Source organism: Felis catus, chromosome A1, assembly GCF_018350175.1.
Source record: "Felis catus isolate Fca126 chromosome A1, F.catus_Fca126_mat1.0, whole genome shotgun sequence".
NCBI lineage: Eukaryota > Metazoa > Chordata > Mammalia > Carnivora > Felidae > Felis > Felis catus.
Genome location: NC_058368.1, coordinates 131,333,197 through 131,354,932, shown reverse-complemented (window position 1 = coordinate 131,354,932; position 21,736 = coordinate 131,333,197). Strand labels below are relative to the sequence as shown.

Genomic DNA, 21,736 nt, shown 5'->3' with positions numbered 1-21,736 from the left:
ACATTTTTCCAAAGAAGACACCCAGATGGCCAACAGACACATGAAAAGATGCTTGACATCTATCAATAATGCAAATCAAAACCACAATGAGATATCACCTTACACCTGTCAGAATGGCTAAAATCAGAAACTCAAGAAATAACAGGTGTTGACAAAGATGTTGCAAAAAAAGAACTCTGGTGCACTGTTGGTGGGAATGTAAATTAGCACAGCCACTGTGAAAAACAGTATGGAGGTTCTTCAAAAAATTAAAAATAGAAATACCATATATCCAATAATTCCACTAACGAATATTTTCCCCTCCTCCCCCCTCCAAAAACAATGAAAACACTAATCTGAGCAGACAGATGCACATTTATGTTTATTGCAGCCTTATTTACAATAGCCAAGATATGGAAGCCATCTAAGTGTTGAATGATAGATGACTAGATAAAGATGTGGTGTACATATACAATTCACTCTTTTCTATGCCACATTGTATTGATGTTCCAAGTTAGTAGAGTATGGCAAGAAAAAGAAAAGAGACACACAGATTAAAAATAAACAAAATAATGAAATACAACTTCACACCCACTAGGATGGCTAATAAAAAAATATTAAAATAAAAAGTACATAAACGTAGGTGAGGACATGGAAAAATGGAACCCTCAAACATTTGCAGTGGGAATGCAAAATGGTGCAGCCACTGTGTAAACAAACTTTGTTGTTTCTCAGTAAGTTAAACAGAATTACCAATTTACTTATCGAGTCTACTCCTGGGTGTATACCCACAATAATTGAAAATAGGTGTTTAAACAAACACTTGTACACATATGTTCTTACCAGAACTAATAACAATAATCAAAAGGTGGACGCAACCCATGTATCCATCAACTGATTAATGTATAACCAAAATGAGGTATATCCATAAAATGAAATATTGTTCAGCTTCAACAGAAATAAAATAGTTATACATGCTATTACGTGGATAAATCTTGATAACATAATGCTGGTAAAAGAAGCCAGACACAAAAAGCTACATAGTGTCTGATTCCATTTGCATGTAATATTCATATCTACAGACATAAATCAGATTAGTAGTTGCCTGGGCTTTGGGGGAAGGGGAAATGGAGAGTGACAGCTTAATGAGTATGGGCTTTCCTCTTGGGAGGATGAAAATGTTCTAGAATTAGACAGTGATGATGGATGCACAACACTGCAAATGTACTAAATATCCCTAGTGGTAAATTTTATGTTATGTATATTTTAGTACAATTTCTAAAAAAGAACATAGTAACTTTTTTATTCACAGTCAGTATACTATGAAAAATACTAAGGAATTCACCAAAAAAGCTGCCTGAAAATCTGCATAATTTCAGTATACAACATCAACATACAAATTTCTGTGTATCACATTTCTGTATATTAACAACAAATAAAAAGTGAAAATGTTTAAAGTATCACTTACAATAGCATAAAAAAACATGAGCTACGTAAGTATAAATTTGACACAACATAATTAAGACCTGTCCACTGAAAACTACAAAATACTATACAAAGAAATTAAAGAAGACCTAATTAAACTAAGGAACATACCATGAAGGCTCAATGTTTTCAAGATCCCAATTCTTCCCAGATTAATCCACAGATTCACCACAATCGTACTCAAAATCCCAGAAGATCTATTTATTAAAATTGATGGATTACAAAATTTATGTGAAAATGAAAATTGACCTAAAACACCACAACAAATTCTGCAACAGAAGAAGAAAGGTAAAGGCCATACACTATCTAATCTCACCAGTTATTAGATCAATGGAATAGAGTCCAAAAATAGACCTGTATGTAGAGTCAATTAATTTTTGGTAAATATTTCAATGTAATGAGAAAAGACCTATTTTTCAATAATTGGTGATGGAACAACTGAGGTTAAAAGAAAACCAAAAAACCAAAACAAAAAACCTTGATGCTTACCATACACCAGACACAAAAATAACTCAAAATGGATCAGAGTTCTAAAAAGTAAAAGCTGTGACTGTAAAGTGTCTAGAAGAAAACAGAGGAGAAAACCTTTGAAACCCTGTGACAGGAAAAGGATTCTGAGAACACAAAAACACAAACCATAGAGAAGAGGATACGATAAACTGGACTTCACCAAAATGAAAACAATCTACTGTTTGAAGGTGTCACTAAGAAAATGAAAACACAAACCTATACCTGACAAGAACTTTTTAGCCAGAATATGTATGTAAAAAAAACCCTCTTACAACCAAGTAAGAAGAAAACATAATTAAAAAATAAATGAGTGCAGATTTTTTTTCAATATATGAAATTTATTGTCAAATTGGTTTCCATACTAAATGAGTGCAGATTTTAACAGACACTTCACAGAGGGACATATACTAGTGCTCAAAACCACATGAAAAAGGCAGAACATCATTAGCCCCTGGAGAAATGCAAATTCAAAGCACAATGATACCACTGCACATTTATTAAAAAAGCTAAAAAAGAAGAAAAAGAGGAGGATGAAGAAGAGGAAAAGGAAAAAAGGAACCAGCAATATCAGTACTGACAAAGAGCAAATGAAAATCTTATATATTGCCAGTGGGAATGGCAAATGGCAAAGTCATTTTAGAAAACCATTTGTCAGTTTCTTAAAAAGCTATGCCTACACTTACCACAAGACCTAGCAATTCCTAGCAATAATCAAGAGATATGAAAATATATGTCTACGTCAAGATTTGCATATAGATGTTCATGGCAACTTTATTATAGCTCAAAACTGCAAACCTCCTAAACGTCCCAAAACAACTATGGCATCCCTACAGTAAACAACTATAGGATCCATATAACAGAGAATATTCAGTAATAAAAAGAAATCAACTACTGATAGATGTGGTAACATAAATCAACCTCAAAAACTTATCCTGAGCATAAAAAAACTATATATGAAAGAATATACTTATATTCTCTCTCTAAATATATATACATATATATTTGTGTATGTGTATATATGTGTACTTTCTACACATATAGCTTCCGTGTGTGTGTGTGTGTGTGTGTGTGTGTGTGTATATATATATATATTATACATAGTGTGTGTGTGTATACATATATATATATTATACATAGTTTCTCTCTACGCATATAATTTCTATATATAGAAACTCTGGAAAAAACTGAATACTGTACACGTTGGCTGCAGGTACATGAATACGTATACATTTGTCAAAACTCATGCAAGTGTGCATTTCATTACATGTAAGTTACACCCAAATAAAACTGATTTTAAAAAATATGAAAGTATCCTTAAGAAAAGTTATTAAGAAACACTTGTGAATCATACAATTTTGTTGGTAAGCTTCATAGGACATATACTACCCTAGTCCTCTCTGTATCTTCAGATAAAAAGACAGCCCCTGAAATACAAAAGGCACTTACTAAATGCTTGATGAATGAAAGAAAGCCTAGTCTGTGCTCAATTTTTTAGAATTTTCACTGCAGTTATTACCTTTACCTTTCCGAGCCCTTTAGTTTTTAAAGTAGTTCCTTCAAACAACTGAAGACCGACACAAAGGTGCAAAGATAGTGTGCCCGTTTTCCCTTTCTGTATTCTTAAAGAAAATACATTTAAGAACCTGAATTCTTAACAATTTGATCATATATGAGCCAAGGCTCATCATAACAAATTTAAGTGGACTATACAAATCTGTTTATTAAAGAACTTTGGGAAACTATTTGGAAGTGACTCCATAAAAATTAGCAGTCTAGCTTTACCTAAATATTTTTGCCTTAGAAACAAAATGAAATTAAGGATGACATTTTTGTAGAATATAATTAATCTCACAAACATCCATGCTCAAACACATTAGCCCCTTACATTAGGAGCTGAGAGTTCTTCAGAGTAGTCTAAATGCAATGAATTCTTTAAAAAGCTGTTATCAAGAATACAAATTCGAATAGACAGTCATCTTTACGTTGTTATTAGATCCAGAACTACTTCTGACTTTTCAAGCTTCTGTCTATATATGAACTAAGTAAATAATTCTACATTGGTACAATAAACAGTAGGATATTAATGTCAAAGTAAGAAATGGCAATCAACCTATCAATATTTATTTCATGATCACTAGACCCAATGTTGACCATAAAAAGGGAGTAAAAATTTATATGTAATATATAAATGCATATATATACATATATAAATATTTATATATATATATGAATGCATGCCAGGGACTATGCTAGGTACTTTAAATTTATTGTCTTGTTTGTTTATTTCATTGTGAGTATTCCATTAATTTAATCATAAAGTGATTATGATATTTAATCCCCTAAGATTGACCACTATAACTAAGAAACCACCATCGACTACAAACTGTAGAGATGCTTTATGAATATTTTTGTGAGAATAAATTGGGAGTCATAATTCTAGGTAGGTAAAAGATATTTTAAAAGGTACTTATGTTTACTGGCTCACTAACATTTATACTGTGTTTACTATGCCCAGGCATTGTTTTAAGGATTTTTACTACTTTACAGATAAGGAAATTGGGTCAAGAGAAATTAAGTGACTTTTATGTAACTTGTCCAAGGTCACATATTAAGTAGTAAAGCAAAGATTTCCATCAGGCAGTCAGGCTTCAATACTCCTGTCCTGAGTCACTAAATTTCCATTGTTACTTCCTGCATGTAATAAATACTATTGTTTTCAGGGCAATCAACTTTCCGTTGTCTTTAGCATAAGTATGTTTTAAGGTGATACTACTTTTCCTGAGCCTTAGAAAAAAACAAAACAAAACAAAACAAAAAAAACCTGAGGCATAATTTATTTTTAAGTTAACCAAAACCATTACACTAACTTATAAAAGAGGAAAGGTAGATTTAGAAAAAATTCTACAGTTTCTTCTGATATGGGACCCCTCCAACCTGACCTTTATTTGAGAACTATTAGTATAAACCAAGCACACGTTTTTCTCTAAATAGTTGACTTAAACCACAGTTTCATGCCAAGAGAAACAAAAGGAAAATTGGTTACAGCAACTGATACAGGTGAGAGGAATGTAAAGGCTGGATAAAGACTATATAGTGTTCTGTTTCCTCTTCAGAAAACTTAGAAAGGACCAAGAAAGCCAGTGTAAACAAAGAAGCCTCAATTATAAATAATGAGACTGCCAACTACTTCACCTGTACTTATACACACAGTCCTAGAAAATATATATATTATTCATGATATTTACTTCCAATATAGACTTACCGGTAAAGTAGGACATATCATAAAATATTATGTTTAGTTTATAAATCTACAATCATCTAATTTTTTAAAAATCATACAAGTTTATATGATAAGACAAGTTCTAATGACCATATTTTAAGACAAATGACATAATGGAAGGATTCCAATTTCAGGAATTTAATGCCTTTCAAGTAATGGCATGAGATGTTATTTCCTAGAAAAAATCAAACAATATTAGAAAAACTGTATTATTAGGACTTAATAAAACCTTACTAGACAGTTTTCTCATGTCTCAAATTTATACATGAGGAAAGAATGAAAAGTTAACAGCTAATTTCACTTAATGCTGTCAGAAAAATGTTGACAAAATATTTCATAAATGAAATAATTAGTTTCAAGCAGCAGGGGGAGCTAAGGCATTGTTAATTTGTGCTTTAAGGGTAGGGAATGTTTCTTGTTGCTGTATATACAGAGAACTTCATTTAATTTTAAAATTATAAATTTTATGTGTTATCTTTTTATCATTTAGTGATCTTTACGATGCTAATCAAGCAGAACAGGTTAAATTTAAAAAGTTGACATAGACAATTTAATATTCCAAGATGTTTTGAAAAATGTTCAACATTTGGCATTTCCAATGTTAGCAGTAATATTCCCTCAGCTAATTTATTAAAAGTGAGCCAACTATACACTTAACTATTACTGCTATAAACACAAGGAAAAGACAGAGTAACAAACATGTCACTTACATTAACATTATTAACTGAATATTTAAAGTGTTACAAAAGTAAAAGAACCAAATTCTATTACACTGCCCTTTGTTTCTTATTTGGATGCTGAGAAGATACTTCAGGGTGAAAAAAACATTTTTTTTTTTTAACTCAAAAGGTCGGAATGAATGAAAAAAAATATTAAAAGACTCACTTAAGGACAGTCTCCCCACATCTGTTGTTGCCTAACTTTCTAAAAATTCACTCTTCACACAATAGCCAAAATGATCTTTTTAAAATTCAGTGGTCATATCACTTCTTTTCAGTAACTTTCCAGCTCTTACAATAAAAATCAAAGTCCTTAATTTGGCTTACAAGACCATAAATGATCTAACTGGTAACTTGTTTTTCTTGCCTCAAATCTTGCCAAAACTTCCTCTTGCTCTCTCAACTCCAATCATGGAAATCTTCTAGTTTCATGGATACACCACATTCTCTCCAACATAGGTCTTTGAACATGCTGGTCTCAAAGTTTAGAATGTTCTACCTTCCTGTTACAAGCAGTTTCAATTCTGTCTACATACTGTTCTTATGGTTCCCAATACTTTTTCTTCTTGCCACTTACATGGCCAGTAAATATTTATGATCGACCACTATCCTGAAAGCTTTACAAGGACAAGGCATCTCTCTCTTCTTGTTTGAATTTCCAGTGTCTATTACATGAACTATTTGTTGTGTCTTACTCGGTTTGAGTTGCCACAACAAAATACCACACTGCTCATGTGGCCTAAACAGAAGACATTTATTCCTCACACTTCTGGCGGCTAGAAATCTGAGATCAAACTGGCAGGCAGCAAGCTCAGATAGGAGTAAGAACTCTCTTCTCAGCTTGTAGATGACTGCCTTCTAACTGTGGCTTCACATGGTGGACATAAAGAGACATCTCTCTCCTCTTCTTATAAGGCCACAGTCTTTTCAGGCTAGGGCCCCATCCTTAAGATCTCATTTAAATCCTAATTATCTCCTGAAGAAGTATCTCCAGATAGTCACACCGGGTAATAGAACTTCAAAATGAACTTGTACAGAGGACTCCATGAAGTCTGTAGCGTGTGGAAACTGAGTATGAAATATCTGCTGCCACTAAGGGAACATAAAAATATTTAAAATGTAATAAACAATATAAATATGATTTATTTCAATATGATAGCCATTGAAGGAAAGATATCCTAAGATTAATAAAGTCAGAGGGAAAATGAGCAAAATATGTAGCCACAAAAAGGTGGAAGAGTTGTGTAATCCAATAATCAATTCAACACTCAGCGATTACATTATTGCCACCTTGGTGCTGGGACGGTGTTTTAAAGCTGAAACACTTCACAGAAGGTAGCTCAAAAAGAGTCAGACTTTTTCAGTTATAATGCTTTTAAGTGTTGGATTATTCCTCAGTCCCCATTTTCCTCAACTCACTAGAAGCTGGTACTTGTCGCCACAACTCTCTTAACTATAATGAACACTGACCAATGATCTCTTTGCTAAAGCCAATGTACACTGTTAATTGTCATGCAGGGTCTCTACACATGACCAGCTTGTCTGCCACCTCTACACAAATCTTGGGGGCACCTTTTACAGACCAGCACCCTCTGGAATCGTGCAGTGTACAACCTGTACTTTGAAGCCAGTGTCTGTTCTTCGATATCTCCCCATAATACCCAGTGCTATTAGCCAATCTCTCTTCCTAGAAAACATCCATCCTTTGAATTCTGTTAACACTATATCCTGATTTTCAGTCCTACCTTTCTTGCTACTCTTTTTTTCTACTCTGTGAGCTTCATTTTTTCCATCCATCCTTTAAATACCCTTAGACCCTTTTCTCTCTTACTCCATTCACACTCAGCATGGTGAGCTCACCTACTGTCATAGCTGCACTCTCCACTTGTATGCTAATGACTCCCAAATCCACATTTTTATGCGGATGTTCTCAATCCCACATCCTCAGAATCAGTAGCCTCCTAGACATCTCTATTGGAATGTTCTATAGACCATATAAACTCAACATGTCCAAACTGTATCATCAAAGCTGACTAAAAAACTAAAACTGAGGACACCATCCCTAGCCACTGGCAAAGACTTCACAAATGGAGGGCATTTCTGTCATTTTATTTTTATGTTTTTAGGGTTTTTGTTATTTTGCTTTTGGTTCTTACTTATATTTCATGTGCTGCAGCCCTAAAGGGTAGGGTAGGAGCCCCTTTTCTTCATGTGGGCATTGCAGACTGCCTCGAAATTCCACTCTAAATTCCCTGGTGCATGCCTTCCTACGTGCTAGTGGCTGGAAACTGAAGTTCAAATGTCCCAGATTCCCTTACAGCTCAAGTTCCACATATACCTAGCTTCCACCAAGCTGATATACCCAATCACTATTAGGATAGATACGTGATGACTGCATTTGTGCTTTGTTTTGAAGGTATTTGACTATTCTGCAGCACAAGTTACTGTGATCCCAGTATCCAGTTTTTAGTTTTGTGGGGGCTGAGAGGCAGAGCGTAACCTCCATTTCCTGGCATTGGACAGGGCTAAAGAAGTGTGGTTCTCAAGCCAAAAGCTATGGACTTCACGTTCTGTCTCCCTAGGTTCTTAATCTTCTAGGTTGTTCTGAAGGCCATTTCACATCTGTGTGGGGTGATGAAGACAGGAGACAGAATCTGAGGTTTGCTCCGGTTGAGGAGATTCTAAAGGGGAACGCCTACATAAAGTTGGGCTATAACCTCAGTTTAAGAGTGAACAAGCAATAAATCTGTTGCTCAGAGGAACACAGAAGAAAACTTGCTAATGTCAACATGAGAGGAAAGGGAAAAAAAAATCTTCCCCTGAGGGCACAGAAGTATTTCTTAAACAAAAAGTACAAAACATAAAGGAGATGATTAGTAAGTTCAACTACAGTATATTATGAATTTCTGTTCATGAAAAGATACCACAAAGAGTGAAATACAACTTCTACAAACTGGCAAAAGATATTTAGAATAAAAAAAACAGAGTATTCGTATTTAGAATACACATAGGACTTTCAAAAACCAAAGCAAAACCACCTAAAAACAGGCAGAAAAGAAGACATTTTACAGAAAAGACAAATGGCCTCGAAGATGACATGTTAAATGCTGGCAAGGATGTGGAGTGACAGCAATGCTAAACCATTGCTCATGGCACTGTCATCTGAAAAAAGTTTAGCGCCTCCCAGTGAGGTTGGAATATGCACATACCCTAGGATGCTGTGACTTTATTCTTAGAAATACACTCCTGCAAACTGGCAAAAGATATTTACAACAGAAAATATCTGTGTCAAGACATGTAGAAGAAAGCTCATAACAGCACTGTTTTTAAAAACAAAACAAGATAAAACTCAAATTATCAAAGGTGGAATGAATTACACCAGAATACTGCATTACACAAAAGTGAACATAAGTGGTAGTTATACTGAAAGTGATAATTTAAGTAAAATCAACAATTTCTGGAAGAACACCTACTTACAGTGTGATTTCATTTACAGAAATTAAAACAACACAACACTTCCAGAAATAAACACAGTTTATTTTATACCCATGTTTTTAATTGTAGTTTAATAGGCAATAAAGATAATAGGTAACAAATTTAGCATTCTTTCAGCATAGCATCTGATAAAATTATGTTCAGATTCCAGTATTTTATTTTATAATTTACTTTAATTAAAACAGATCTTTTATTCACCTTCAATATTTTTATGAAATGTTTCCATTTAAAAATGTAAAGTGTTTCTATAATTTAAAGAAAGACTGAAAAAGAAGCTAATACCAATATACCCACTACCCAGTTTAGTAAAGACAAACACGATTACCACTTTAGAAGCCCCATCAGGACCCCTGATTACATACTCCTCCTTTCTCCAGACTTAACAATGATACTGACTTATTCCTAAGCCTAGCTTTTAATAGATGTTACATATGTAGGTGTTATTTTACATGCATATTAGATATTTTAATATATTTTATTATACATAAACAATGAATATATATTTTTATAAATATGTATTGAATATAAATTATTTTATATAAATATATGACAGTTTCAATAGTTTTATGTGTGTGTATATATATACTTATATATACATATGTGTGTGTGTGTGTGTGTATATATATATATATATGTATACATATACATTTTATTTTAAATATAAAGCTACAGAGACGAACAACAGATCGGTAGTTGCCTGGGGCTGGGCATGGGTGCAGGCAAATAGGCCTGAGGAAACTTTCCGGGGTAATGGCAAGGTTTTAAAACTGTACTGTTGGTGGTGGTTGTCCAACACAAATATTTACTGAAAATCATTTAATCATATTCTTACAATGGGTGAACTTTATGGTTTACAAGCATGTGTGGGTGTAGTTTTTTTCTCCTTCTGGGAAGCCTTCCATGACTAGCCCAGGCAGCAGTTTGTTCACATCTCTCTGTTACTGTACTTATCAAATCAGTCTATACCACTTGACCTGTTTTGAACTAGAGTTTAAAGCTCCTAAAAAATAATAATAAAATGAAACAAAGCTCCTAGAGGACAAGAATATTTTTTGTATCCCGTACCAGTTTCTTCCACAACCCATCCCAATACATCCTAAAGTAGCACCTAGAATTTTCTCGCTCATTAAGTAACTGTTAAAGGAATTAATGACTGGGAGTTCTGCAGGTAAATGGAAGTAGCAGCCACTCTATTGACAAAGTGTAAGACTGCATGATACCCTGAGGGAGGAGCCAAAGCAGCAAAGTGAGTGTGGAGTTTAGAGTACTCCCTTTGGACCCTCAATGTCAGGTCCAAGTGTAGCTGCACTGCTTAGAAAAAGTACAAACTGGAGCAAATTATTTAATTGTCTGTGCCTCAGTTTCCTTATCTATGAAATGGAAATTATCTTCCTCAACACAATCTATTCTTATAAATTATAAACAATAAATAATACAAAACATTTATAACAATGCCTGACCAATAAACACAAAAAGGTACTTGACATCAGTAATCAGTAAGGAAATGCAAAAATGCAAATTAAAATTATAATGATATACCAATATACATCTAGCAGAATGGCTAAAATTACAATCTGAAAATACCAAGTGTTGACAAAGATGTAGAACTGGAATTGTCATCATTGTTGTTGGAAATTAATATTTACCCTAGAAAACTAGCAGTTTCTAAAAAAAAAAAAATATTAAAACATACCCACTCTAATGATTCAGGAAGGAATACTGACCAATGAAGTTTGGGAAGATGCAGCCTGGAACATGAGTGAAGGGAGCTGTGACTAACTTTCCAGCAGAACCCTGGAAAGTTCCCTAATTTAGATTCTGAATGATGAAAAAAAGCAGGCATGAGAAGGCCTAGTTACTGCCTTTCAGGATTACAGTTGAGATCTGTAAGCCTGTAAAGTGAATTAATATTTGTAAAGCATTTGGAAACAATACCTGACATAGCATGTTATACTAGTGTTTGTTAAAGAGATTTAAAAAAAAATACCTAATCTGTGCCGCCCAGAATTCATTCCTACATATACACCAGAAAATACATATCAAACACAAGCACAGAAAGTTTTTTACGAAAATACTGACAGTTTTATTCATAACCCAAAACTAAAAATTCAAATGCCCATTCACAGAAAAAAATAAATTGTGGTATATTCATCAATAGCATATACTCAGTAAAAAACAATAACAACAAACTACAAACACAAAACACGAATGAATGTCTAAAACATTATGATGAACAAAATAAGTCAGGTACAAAAGAATACATACTGTCTGATTCTATGTGAACGAATCAAGGTTAAGAACAAGCAAAACTATCTATGGTGATAAACATCAAAATAGAAATTGTACTGTGAGAAGGAGAGGAGAGAATTGGCTGGAAAAGGGCAAGAGAACTTTCTGGAATGATGGAAATGTAGACCTTGATCTGATTCATGGCAGGACTGAAAAAATTTATGAAGTTGCATAATTAATTTTTTTTTTTACTCTAGGTAAATTATACCCAACAAAATACTCTTAGCATGACCAGTTTTTCTTTCCCAATTAAAATGCTTTGTCAGTTTTTAAAAAGTATCTGTTATGTAGTTAAGTATGTAAACCAAAATGATCTACTATTATCAGTTCCAGTTGGCTAATCTGTTAGACTTATGAGGAAATAATCATAATTACACATGGCTGAAGCAAAAAAAAAAAAAAAAAGAAAGAAAGAAAAAAGAAAGCTAACAAAAACCAAAACCTGAGTATCTCTTGAAGAAGGAGAAGTGAATAATGACAGGTGATTACAGCCACTCTCTTTGTTGAAAGGAGAACTTCCTATAAAGTCTATGGATTATGATCTAGTTTGCACCTCTTTCATAATGCTCTTAGAGAAGTTTAGGGCTTTTAGTTTTGTTGCTTAAAAAGCCTTTATTTTTGCCAGGATGACCAGTTAAATGCTTTTAAGTATTATTCAGGTTTTCCTACTGACTCTGAATTATACATGAACTTCCTAGGCCCATACTGAATATTAAACACATACACACACGCATACACACACACACACACGTGTGTGTGTGTATGCGTGTGTGTATATGTGTACATATATATACACTATATACAGTTACATATATATATAACTTATTTTATTTTATATACACACTATATATACACACACACAATAAAATAAGTTTTCCATTTCTCACTAGGATCTTGAATTTAATTTTGTGATGATGACTAAGGTTCATTCATAGTGGGAATAAGAAAAACACTGACTATTATCTTCAACTTACATCTATGATACTGCACTTAAAATTTTAAGGGCATGTTAATGTCAGCAGCTAAAAATAAAATTAATTTTAACTGTGGAAGATGGGAAGCCTTCTGAATAGCACTTTGAAAATGTTTTCAGTGGTGAGGTAAAAGAACATAAAAGAAGTTAAGTCAGGTGTCAAGGGATAGGTGTGCACCTGTGGGCATGCTCGCGGCATTTGTATACTAGGAAATAGTTTGAAGTTTGGAGTACTCACCGTAATCACTTGATTCTCAAGATATCTCATTAAACAACCAGAACTTGCTATACATTTTCTACATTTCCAACAACGCAGAATACTTATGTCTTCTTGATTGTGATTTTTAGTTATCAATTCTTCATTTCTTTTCATCTGTGGGAAAATGAATGCATTTTTTCAATGCTGAACTGTGTCAGAATAAACTTGAGTTTCTAAACCCTTACCACCACATCAGCTACATGTGGAGCAGAAGAAAAATAATTCTTATTTACTGAGGTACCTACTACCAGGTCTTGGGCTAGGGACACTCTATAAACTATGTCCTGGATAGAAAATTCAATTATGATGATGATGAATTTTGTTAGTGACTACCAGCTTATTTTATTTTTGCAGAACATTTTATGTCTTTTTCTTTCCATCTTTCTCTCACTAAAAGTCATCAAAAGCAACTGCTAAAGGGTCAATTAAATAAGTTACTGCAGTGGCCTTAGAAGAGCCATAACAAAGAACTAAAAATATTCTTCTAAATAGGAAGTTTAAATAACCACAGCATTAAATTTTAAACATAATAGAATTTGAGTTGTAGTTAATTATATGATAATAGTAAGTACTTTCTTTATATTGATGGCAAAAATTATTTATCCTAAATGCAGTAATTTCTCTTAAATATTGTACTCAGTGGAACAGTTATTATACTACATCTTGTGGTATATGTAGTCAAACAAAAAAACTTGGAGAATCACCCTAACCAACTTTGTAGTCTTATTTTTATACCTGAGATTTTATGTAAATACTGTAAATTAGAGCAATTTGGCAGAATAATTTCACACTAATAATTCCAAAATATGTGCAGTATATTTAATAACGGGCCTGGTAACTATTCATTAGAAAGAAAGGAAATGTTATTTATTAAGGTATCCACAAGGGACTGACTAGTTCCCTGGCCACATTTCCTCATTTGTTAGCTCTTTCATTTTTCATTCATTCTTCAACATTTCCTGACAGCTAACCAAATGCCACACAAACTCTGGGGACAAGAAGTTGAGTAAAACTTATTTTCTGTCACAAATGTACTCACTGGGTAGAAAACTGATCAAAGTAATGAACAGTTTTCTACTATAGCTCATTATAATCACTTGGGAAACTTTAAAAAATGATGCCTACGCCCCAGTCATAGAAATTTTGACTTATTAGGACATGGGGAGGGAGTTAGGAGTGGGTAAAGTTCCCCAACGGATCCTACAGTCAGGGTGGTCCTATGGTCAGGGTGATCCTATGGTCAGATCCTATGGTCAGGGTGAAGATAGACACACATTACACAAACAATTAGCTAAACTGCAAGACTTAAGGACTATAAAAGAGAGAATTCTGATACACTTTCACCAAACTGAAAGGATTTAAGGAACTGCCTGGGAGGGCACAGCATGACCCTCTTACAGCCAATCTAGCTCCTCCAACCTTCAGGCAGCTAGATCCAGTTCTGTCTCCACCAACAACCGCACAGACCATCTTAGTCCAGTTGACTACTCTAGGTCCTCAACAATCTTAATAATACGGTATTTGCAAATGTCTCATCTCCTCCTGCCTTTTTCGTTGTTGAAACCCTCTCCTTTACTTCTTTGGCACTCCTTTCTTCGCTCTAGATCCTTCTAAGTGTCCTAAATCCTCATCTCCCTTTTTAAACACCAGTGGTTCTCAGCCAGGAGTGGAGACAGCAGGGAGGGGTCCTATCAGAATCAACGATGGAGAAACTCCCTACCTATGTTCCTCCTCTCCTTGAGATGCACATGCCTCCCTATTTTTCCATCCTTTTCTCCAAGTGTCAAGATTTTCCATGCTTTCTTGGGGTGCAAGTATGCAGTTAGAAAAAACCCTGTAGGTGAGTCTAATAAGTCTTTGTTGAGAATTACTGAAAATTACAGTGTCACAACTCTTCCATCAATGATTTATAAATCTATATATCTAATTTTTATCTTATTCCAAAGCTCTAGAGCAGTAACTTCAATTTCCAGATGTCAACTGCACATCTCTGTACGAATCTCTCTCACAGCCTTTGTAGTGACTGTTTGTTGTCTAGGTCTGTGCTACCCTATACGGTAGCCACTAATCAGGTGTATTACTGAGCACTTCAAATATGGCTAATTTCAACTGAGATGTGAAGTACAAAGTACACACTGGATTTGGAATACTTTGAAGGAAAAAAAAGCTAATACCAATAATTAAATACCAATCATTTTAGATTAATTTCATGTTTGTAACAATTCATTTCACTTGTTTCTTTTTACTTTGATTTGGCTACCAGAATTTTTAAATTGCATGTATGCCTCTGTCATGCTCCAGTTAGATGACACTCGTCCAGACCTCCTCCTTGCAGGTGTTTGCATCATGTTCTCATCACAAGGAGCACCTGGGGGTGTTATTTAAATGTAGGTCACAGGGCCACATTCCCAGAGAATGTGGGTAGAAAACTGTTTCTATGGTAGGAATTGGTATATTTAAAAAGAACACTAGGTTATTGTTAGAGTGACCCAAAGGCCACAGTTTGAGAGACACCAACCCACAGAATGCAGTCAAAGCTCCCTATTGTGTCAAAAAAAGGCCCTTTAGGTAGCACAAGGGATCTCTGTGGGGGAAGTGCTCTCAATCTGACTGCAATGGTGCTCACATGAATCTATACACGCAATATAAGTGCACAGAACTAAATACACACAACAGAGGGCATGTAACTGGTGAGATGTCAATTAAGTAAATGGTGTGAAGGATATTCAGGATCTCTCCATGAATCTATAATTAACAATTCACACTTGAATCTACAACTATCACAGAGTAAAAAGTTAAAACAATGTTTACCACATACAGTAAAAAGTCCAAATTTTAAAACTTCATAGTATTTTTACCAATTCAGTGTCCTAACATATTTGTATAATCCTCTATAATGCCTTTTCTCTATATTTTTGCATACTTTTTGATTGCCTCTTCATATGACTAAGACTATTTTCTTCAAGGAGAATAGGAATATCATTTAGTTTTTCCTCTTCAAAACAAAAAACAAAGCCTTTTTACACCCTTTAAAATCGGACTCAAAGATGTTTGTCAAGCTTGGTATCCCCTCCATGAATACTCCACATCAACACTAATGCTTATCTTTGTGCAGTTCCCCCAAATTACTTTTTCTGCTTTCATACTTTGAAATTTGCTGTTCTCTCTTCTGTAATGTCATTTCTCTTATCGCTGACTTTACATTAAGAAATGCTTTTCACCCTTTAAGGCTGAGCTCAAAGCGTTCTTTTACAGAAGCGCCCCCAGGAAAATACAACCATTCCCTCTTCCATGTTCCCAATGTACTTTGCACACACCTCTACAGCAGCACTAGTCACGCTGCATTACACTTACCTCTGTGTACGTGTGTCCTATCAACTTACTCCTAAAGAGCACAGTATTCTTTTCAACTCCATATTCTTACAATCAAACACGGTACCTGGTACCAAAAAAGACACCCAACAAACATTTGCTGAAATCAGATGAACAAGATCTGGGAGACAGCTCAGCTTACAAATTGTCTTTTTCCAATACCAAGTGTTAAATATGTCTAGATAACTATTAGTGGGGCAGAGTGGACAGAAATCCTTTTGCCAGTGATGTGAGGAGCCCAAGAAATAAAGCTATGTTTACACGTACCTAAGCTTAAAGGGAGAAGCGGAAGCTACCCAACAGTGATGTATTTCTAAGAGAGCTGAGGTGGCTTCGGTCAAAGAATCTATGCTCAAGGAAACAGCCAAATACGGTAAATGAACTTATTACCAAAATGGTCATCTCTGAATAAATCTGAACACACCATAGTCATTGGCTGCTAACTCAAACTCATCCTCACCTCAGCACCCTGGATACTAGTCATGGTAATAGGAAGAGGGGAATGTAGAAGTAAACTACCGGAAACTGTTTTCTGAACTCTGTGATACACTCGAGTCTAAATTTGGGGCAGCACACACCTAACACCACATGGCTTTAACACTGTGAGGACTTGGAGGTAACGACTAGAGAGTACTATCGAAACAAAGAGAAAAGCAACAGAGACAGATGATCTTGGGAAATGGTCCAACACAAAAATGATCTCATTCCTGAGTACATAGGGGCCATCTCATAATGCTCAGAAATACATGCAGGGACTGTGCAGAGGGGCTGGGTTCTGAGTCAACAGATGCGGATAACAATGTGTAGAATCCTGGTATTAACTGTTCATAGAATTGCCATGCAACTTACAAGTGGGTAAGGCCTAAGGAATTCAGGTAGAGTAGTCTTTGGCTGCTTTTCTCACAAATCCTATTCCTCATCTCTTATTCCGGTTCTGATCAGATCAGATACATACATTTTTCTAACATGGAGTGCTCTCCTTGGACCCTAGTTCTTCCTACCTGTCACAGTCTTGGTCATGTTGACCTTATCTCCTGTCCCACACTTGTCTCTTGGACCAAGCTAGCTCGTAATACCTACTTCATCTCCACATTGCCTGTTCATAGGTTTCCCTTTGCCGTACTTCATTATCCATCCTGATACTCCTGACACTTTGTGGCATTTCCTCAATGCACTGGGGATTTGGGAAATAAAGGTTTCCTGAGTTATGCATATCTCTCAAATATCAACACATTTCATTAGAGAATTTCAAAAAGGCCATGTGTGTTAATATCACCATCAACATCAGCAAAAAAGTTATTTAATTATGGCACTGTAGTCAAGCTCACAGTGTTGGATACAACTTTTCCAAAGCACTAATTTTTGTTTAAAGTTAAAATTCGATCACTTGCAACAAATACTACAAGATACCTGAGTGGGAACAACTACATTCTGTCAATCATTCAAGGAAACACAGTGTAGTAGGGAAAGGTGTACAGAGCAGCTCTCAACTAAAACATGTGAGAGGGCTTCTCCTCTGGACTGCCATCAGCTTTCAGTGTACTGCAGAAATGCTTTATGCATTCTTTATTTTTTTATTCACGCAGAATATTTAAAGAGTATGGATTTCAGAGGAAAGATTTAATAAAATCAATAATATGTACTGCTTCAATCAACAGTTTTTTAACCGCATGTGAGGGCAGTGAAGAGTAAAATGAGTACTAGCACAGTTTGTCACCAATGCCTTGATTCTACTAAGGGATCAGCAGTTATACTCACTACTGCTTTTGCATTATTAATGAACATGTTAATACATTTAAAAAAGGTAAATAAGGGGCACGTGGGTGGCTCAGTCAGTTGAGCATCTGACTCTTGATTTTGGCTAGGGTTGTGGGATCCAGCCTTGCGTTGGGCTCTGTGCTGAGCAGCATGGAGCCTGCTTAAAATTCTCTCTCTCCCTCTGGCCCTCTCCCTGACTCGCACACTCTAAAAAATTGTAAATTAAAAAGTCAAATGATATCTTAATATTACCAAGAAAACAGTTTGACCTGATTTTCTCAAAGGTCTTAGAGACATAAGGGACTGTGGACCACATTCTAAGAATTGCTACTTTATACAAAACAGTGATCCCCAAAACGATGCCTATGAAAGTCTTATTTTTCACCATATCCTTTAAAATATTTAAGAAGTATTTATGAGTCCCTATGCAGAAACATATTTATAATTAATTAAGTTGAAATTTTCTCTAAAGCTAACAACTGAATTATAACCTCCATAAAGAAGTTTCATTCCCTCGTCTACCTTTGCAACTTTTTCATGGTAAAATATCAGCATTTTGCACAGGACTAATTCCACACTCCTGGGTCTCTAAGGTTTGCTCACCTTCTTTGTTACTCATGAATTTAAACTGGACATGTATCAATTTTGAAAATTAACCTAAAATTAGAAAACATGAATAAACCACAACTTTAAAAATTAAAATAGAACTCAAAATATCTCCTCCAAAACCGATATAAAAAAGGGAGGGAGGTCCAGACAAAAATGATCTAGTTGGAAAATTATCCAAAACTTTCAGAAATGGGTAATCTTTGTAACTTACATGACTTTATAACTATGTAACTTATATAAAAGGAAGACTAGCTTCAAAAAAATAATATAACCTTGACATACCAAGGATACATAAGGATATCCTTACATCTGTAAGGATACATAAACCAGACAAGGAGAGTATAGAAATATATATACCAATTTATTTATGAACATAAATGCTAAAATCCTAAATAAAATATTAGCCAACAGAATCCATCAATTAAAAGAAAAAAAAAACATTTTGACCAAACAGGATTATTTTCAGAGATTCAAAGAAGGTACAAAATGGGGGAAAAAAAATCTATCCAATATATTCAACAAACTAAAGGATTTTAAGAAAAAAAAAAACACATGACCATTTTAAAAGATGCAAAATAAAAACTTCTGGTGAAATTCAATACTTAGTCATAATTAAAACATGAAAATCCTCTGCATCATAGAAGAAAATTTCCTCAACCTGGCAAAACGAAGAGTTTACTGAAATCTTGAGCAGTTTAATGCTTGATCATGAAACTTTAAAAGCACTCCCTGAAAATCAGGGAAAAAAGACAACGATACTCATATTCGCCACACTATTCAACTTTGTAGCAGAACTACTAGCAAACACAATAAAAGGAAAGTAAATTAAAGGTTCAAGGATTGAAAGGAGTAAGTTAAAAGGAAACTAAGTTCCTGTTATAACACGTGGCATCATTTTTCTTCTTTGGGGCTGAAGATGTTTCCACCTTCTTAGAACTATATAAATCACACTGGTTAGCAGGTTTGTTCCTTGATAACTGAGGAGAAAACACGTATAAACAATACTTCTGTCGTGCACACACATGCACGTTTCTTTGTTCCATTACCACATTGTTCATTCTCTTGATTTACATCTCAACTGCACCACTTTCATTTACTTGGTACCATATTTAAATTTTTCATGTATTTGTATATATATATGCAGTCTAAATGTTTAAATTCAACTTTTAGATTTATATTCAATACTTCCAGTATTACTAATGAGCAGAAAGACACCTCCCCCACCCCATAAGAACATTTCTCACCAGTTTACATGGTCAGAATAAGATCCTGGAAAATATTTTCCCACACTGTTTTCCTTATTCAAAGAGTGTGCTGCTCAAAGAAATCTGCTGGGACACAATGGAAATTAAAAACTAAGGTGATGCAGGACTAGTAATATAGTAATTCTAATGCAGTATTAGTTTCTCAGTGTGGAGATTCATTGCTATACACTTGTGATCCATTTACTTTTCATATTCAGACTATCATATTTCAATATAGGAACTACTTTAAAAACTTGCAGTGACTTCAAAGTCAGTCCTTGCTTCTGTTCCCACCACCATATGACCCCATGCTTGCCTCTGATTGAAAACAGTAGATAAATAATGCTCAATATGGTGCTATGTCTACAGTGGCAACTTTCATCATCTAGTCCTGGATACAAGGCCAGTTTTTATGACAGGTGGAAGTCAGAGAATTCCAATGGGACAAGGAGTCAGAGATGTATATTCCTACCTCTGCCTAGAGAGCGGTTACTTACCTATCACCAAGGAAAAATGGGAGAAAACAGGGGAATATGGAGCAATGTGTCCCTGGGGCTTGCTCATTAGAATACTGATGTGTCAAAAATCAGTTTATAAGAGAGCAGATAAAGAGTTCTGATCCCTTTCACCACCAAAGAATAGTTTAAATGCTAAAGAAGCCTTTTGTAATCCAAATCCTGAACAATTGGGAATGGGTCAAGACAGAAAAAACTAATGCAAAGAACTCTCACACAGGGACAACTTTCAAGCTCAACACATCAGTCAGACAACAACATCAATAAAAGCATTTTTGCATTTCATTAGAAAAGAATTCTAACTTTTCTATCAGAACAGTAAAGAAAGACAATTGTAAATTAGTGATTTCAAGCAATTTCATCATCTTTTTATATTATCATCTAATATTTGGGCAGAGAGAGGGAGGGATAAGTAGGTGGTACACAGGAGGATTTGAGGGCAGTGAAACCATGGTGTAGGATGCTGTAACAGAGGATACAAGGTATTATTTTTGTCTAAAACCTATAGAAATATATACAACACAAAGAGTGAACCCCAGTGTAAACAACAGAGTTTAGCTAAAAATAACACATCAAGGGGCACCTGGGTGGCTCAGTCAGTTGAGCATCTAACTTGATTTCAGCTCAGGTCATGATCCCAAGGTCATGGGATCAAGCACAGTGTGCAGCCTACTTGAGATTTTATCTCTCTCACACGTCCCCCACCCTCCCTGCCCCTCTCTCCTGCTAGTGCTCACTCTCTTAAAAAAAAGTATATAATTATTTTGATGTAACATAGCACTATTTACTCAGAGTTATTATTCGTTAACAAAGTAGGATTCATTTACTTCCTTGGTATTTATGCAATTCAAAATAGCTTTTCCTCTGAAACTTGATATCAACATTGGTTTTCTAAATATAGGAAAAATTTCTACCTTGTCAATATGTTACCTGTTACTTGGGATGCCATAACAGAAGACCATAGACTAGGTGGCTTAAACAATACAAATTTCTTTTCTCGCAGTTCTGGAGACCAGAAATCCAGTATCAGGGTGCCAGGAATTTGGGTGTCTCTGTCTAGCTTCCAGACAGCTGCTTTATCCTCACATGACCTTTCTTCCATGCATGTACTTTTCTGGTCCCTCTTCCCATTCTTATAAGGATAACAGACCTATTGGATTAGGGACTTACCCTTATGACCTCATTTAAGCATAATGACATCTTTAAAGGCCGTATCTCCAAATACCATCATACTGGGGTTAGGACTTAA

The 21,736-nt window shown here is 34.9% G+C and overlaps 1 protein-coding gene across 6 annotated transcripts in view; it reads right to left on the bottom strand.

Annotated features, from left to right (window-relative positions):
- The window catches only part of RNF180 (ring finger protein 180), a 267,612-nt gene that overhangs the window by 152,146 nt on the left and 93,730 nt on the right, over positions 1–21,736 (bottom strand). For 5 of the 6 annotated variants that reach the window (XM_045061285.1, XM_045061291.1, XM_023256994.2 and 2 more), the window contains exon 2: positions 12,969–13,103. The exons of the other annotated variant lie outside the window; for it this stretch is intronic. In XM_045061285.1, coding sequence (XP_044917220.1) covers positions 12,969–13,103 — 135 coding nt within the window. The remainder of the gene's footprint in view (positions 1–12,968; positions 13,104–21,736) is intronic. 6 annotated transcript variants of the gene reach the window in all.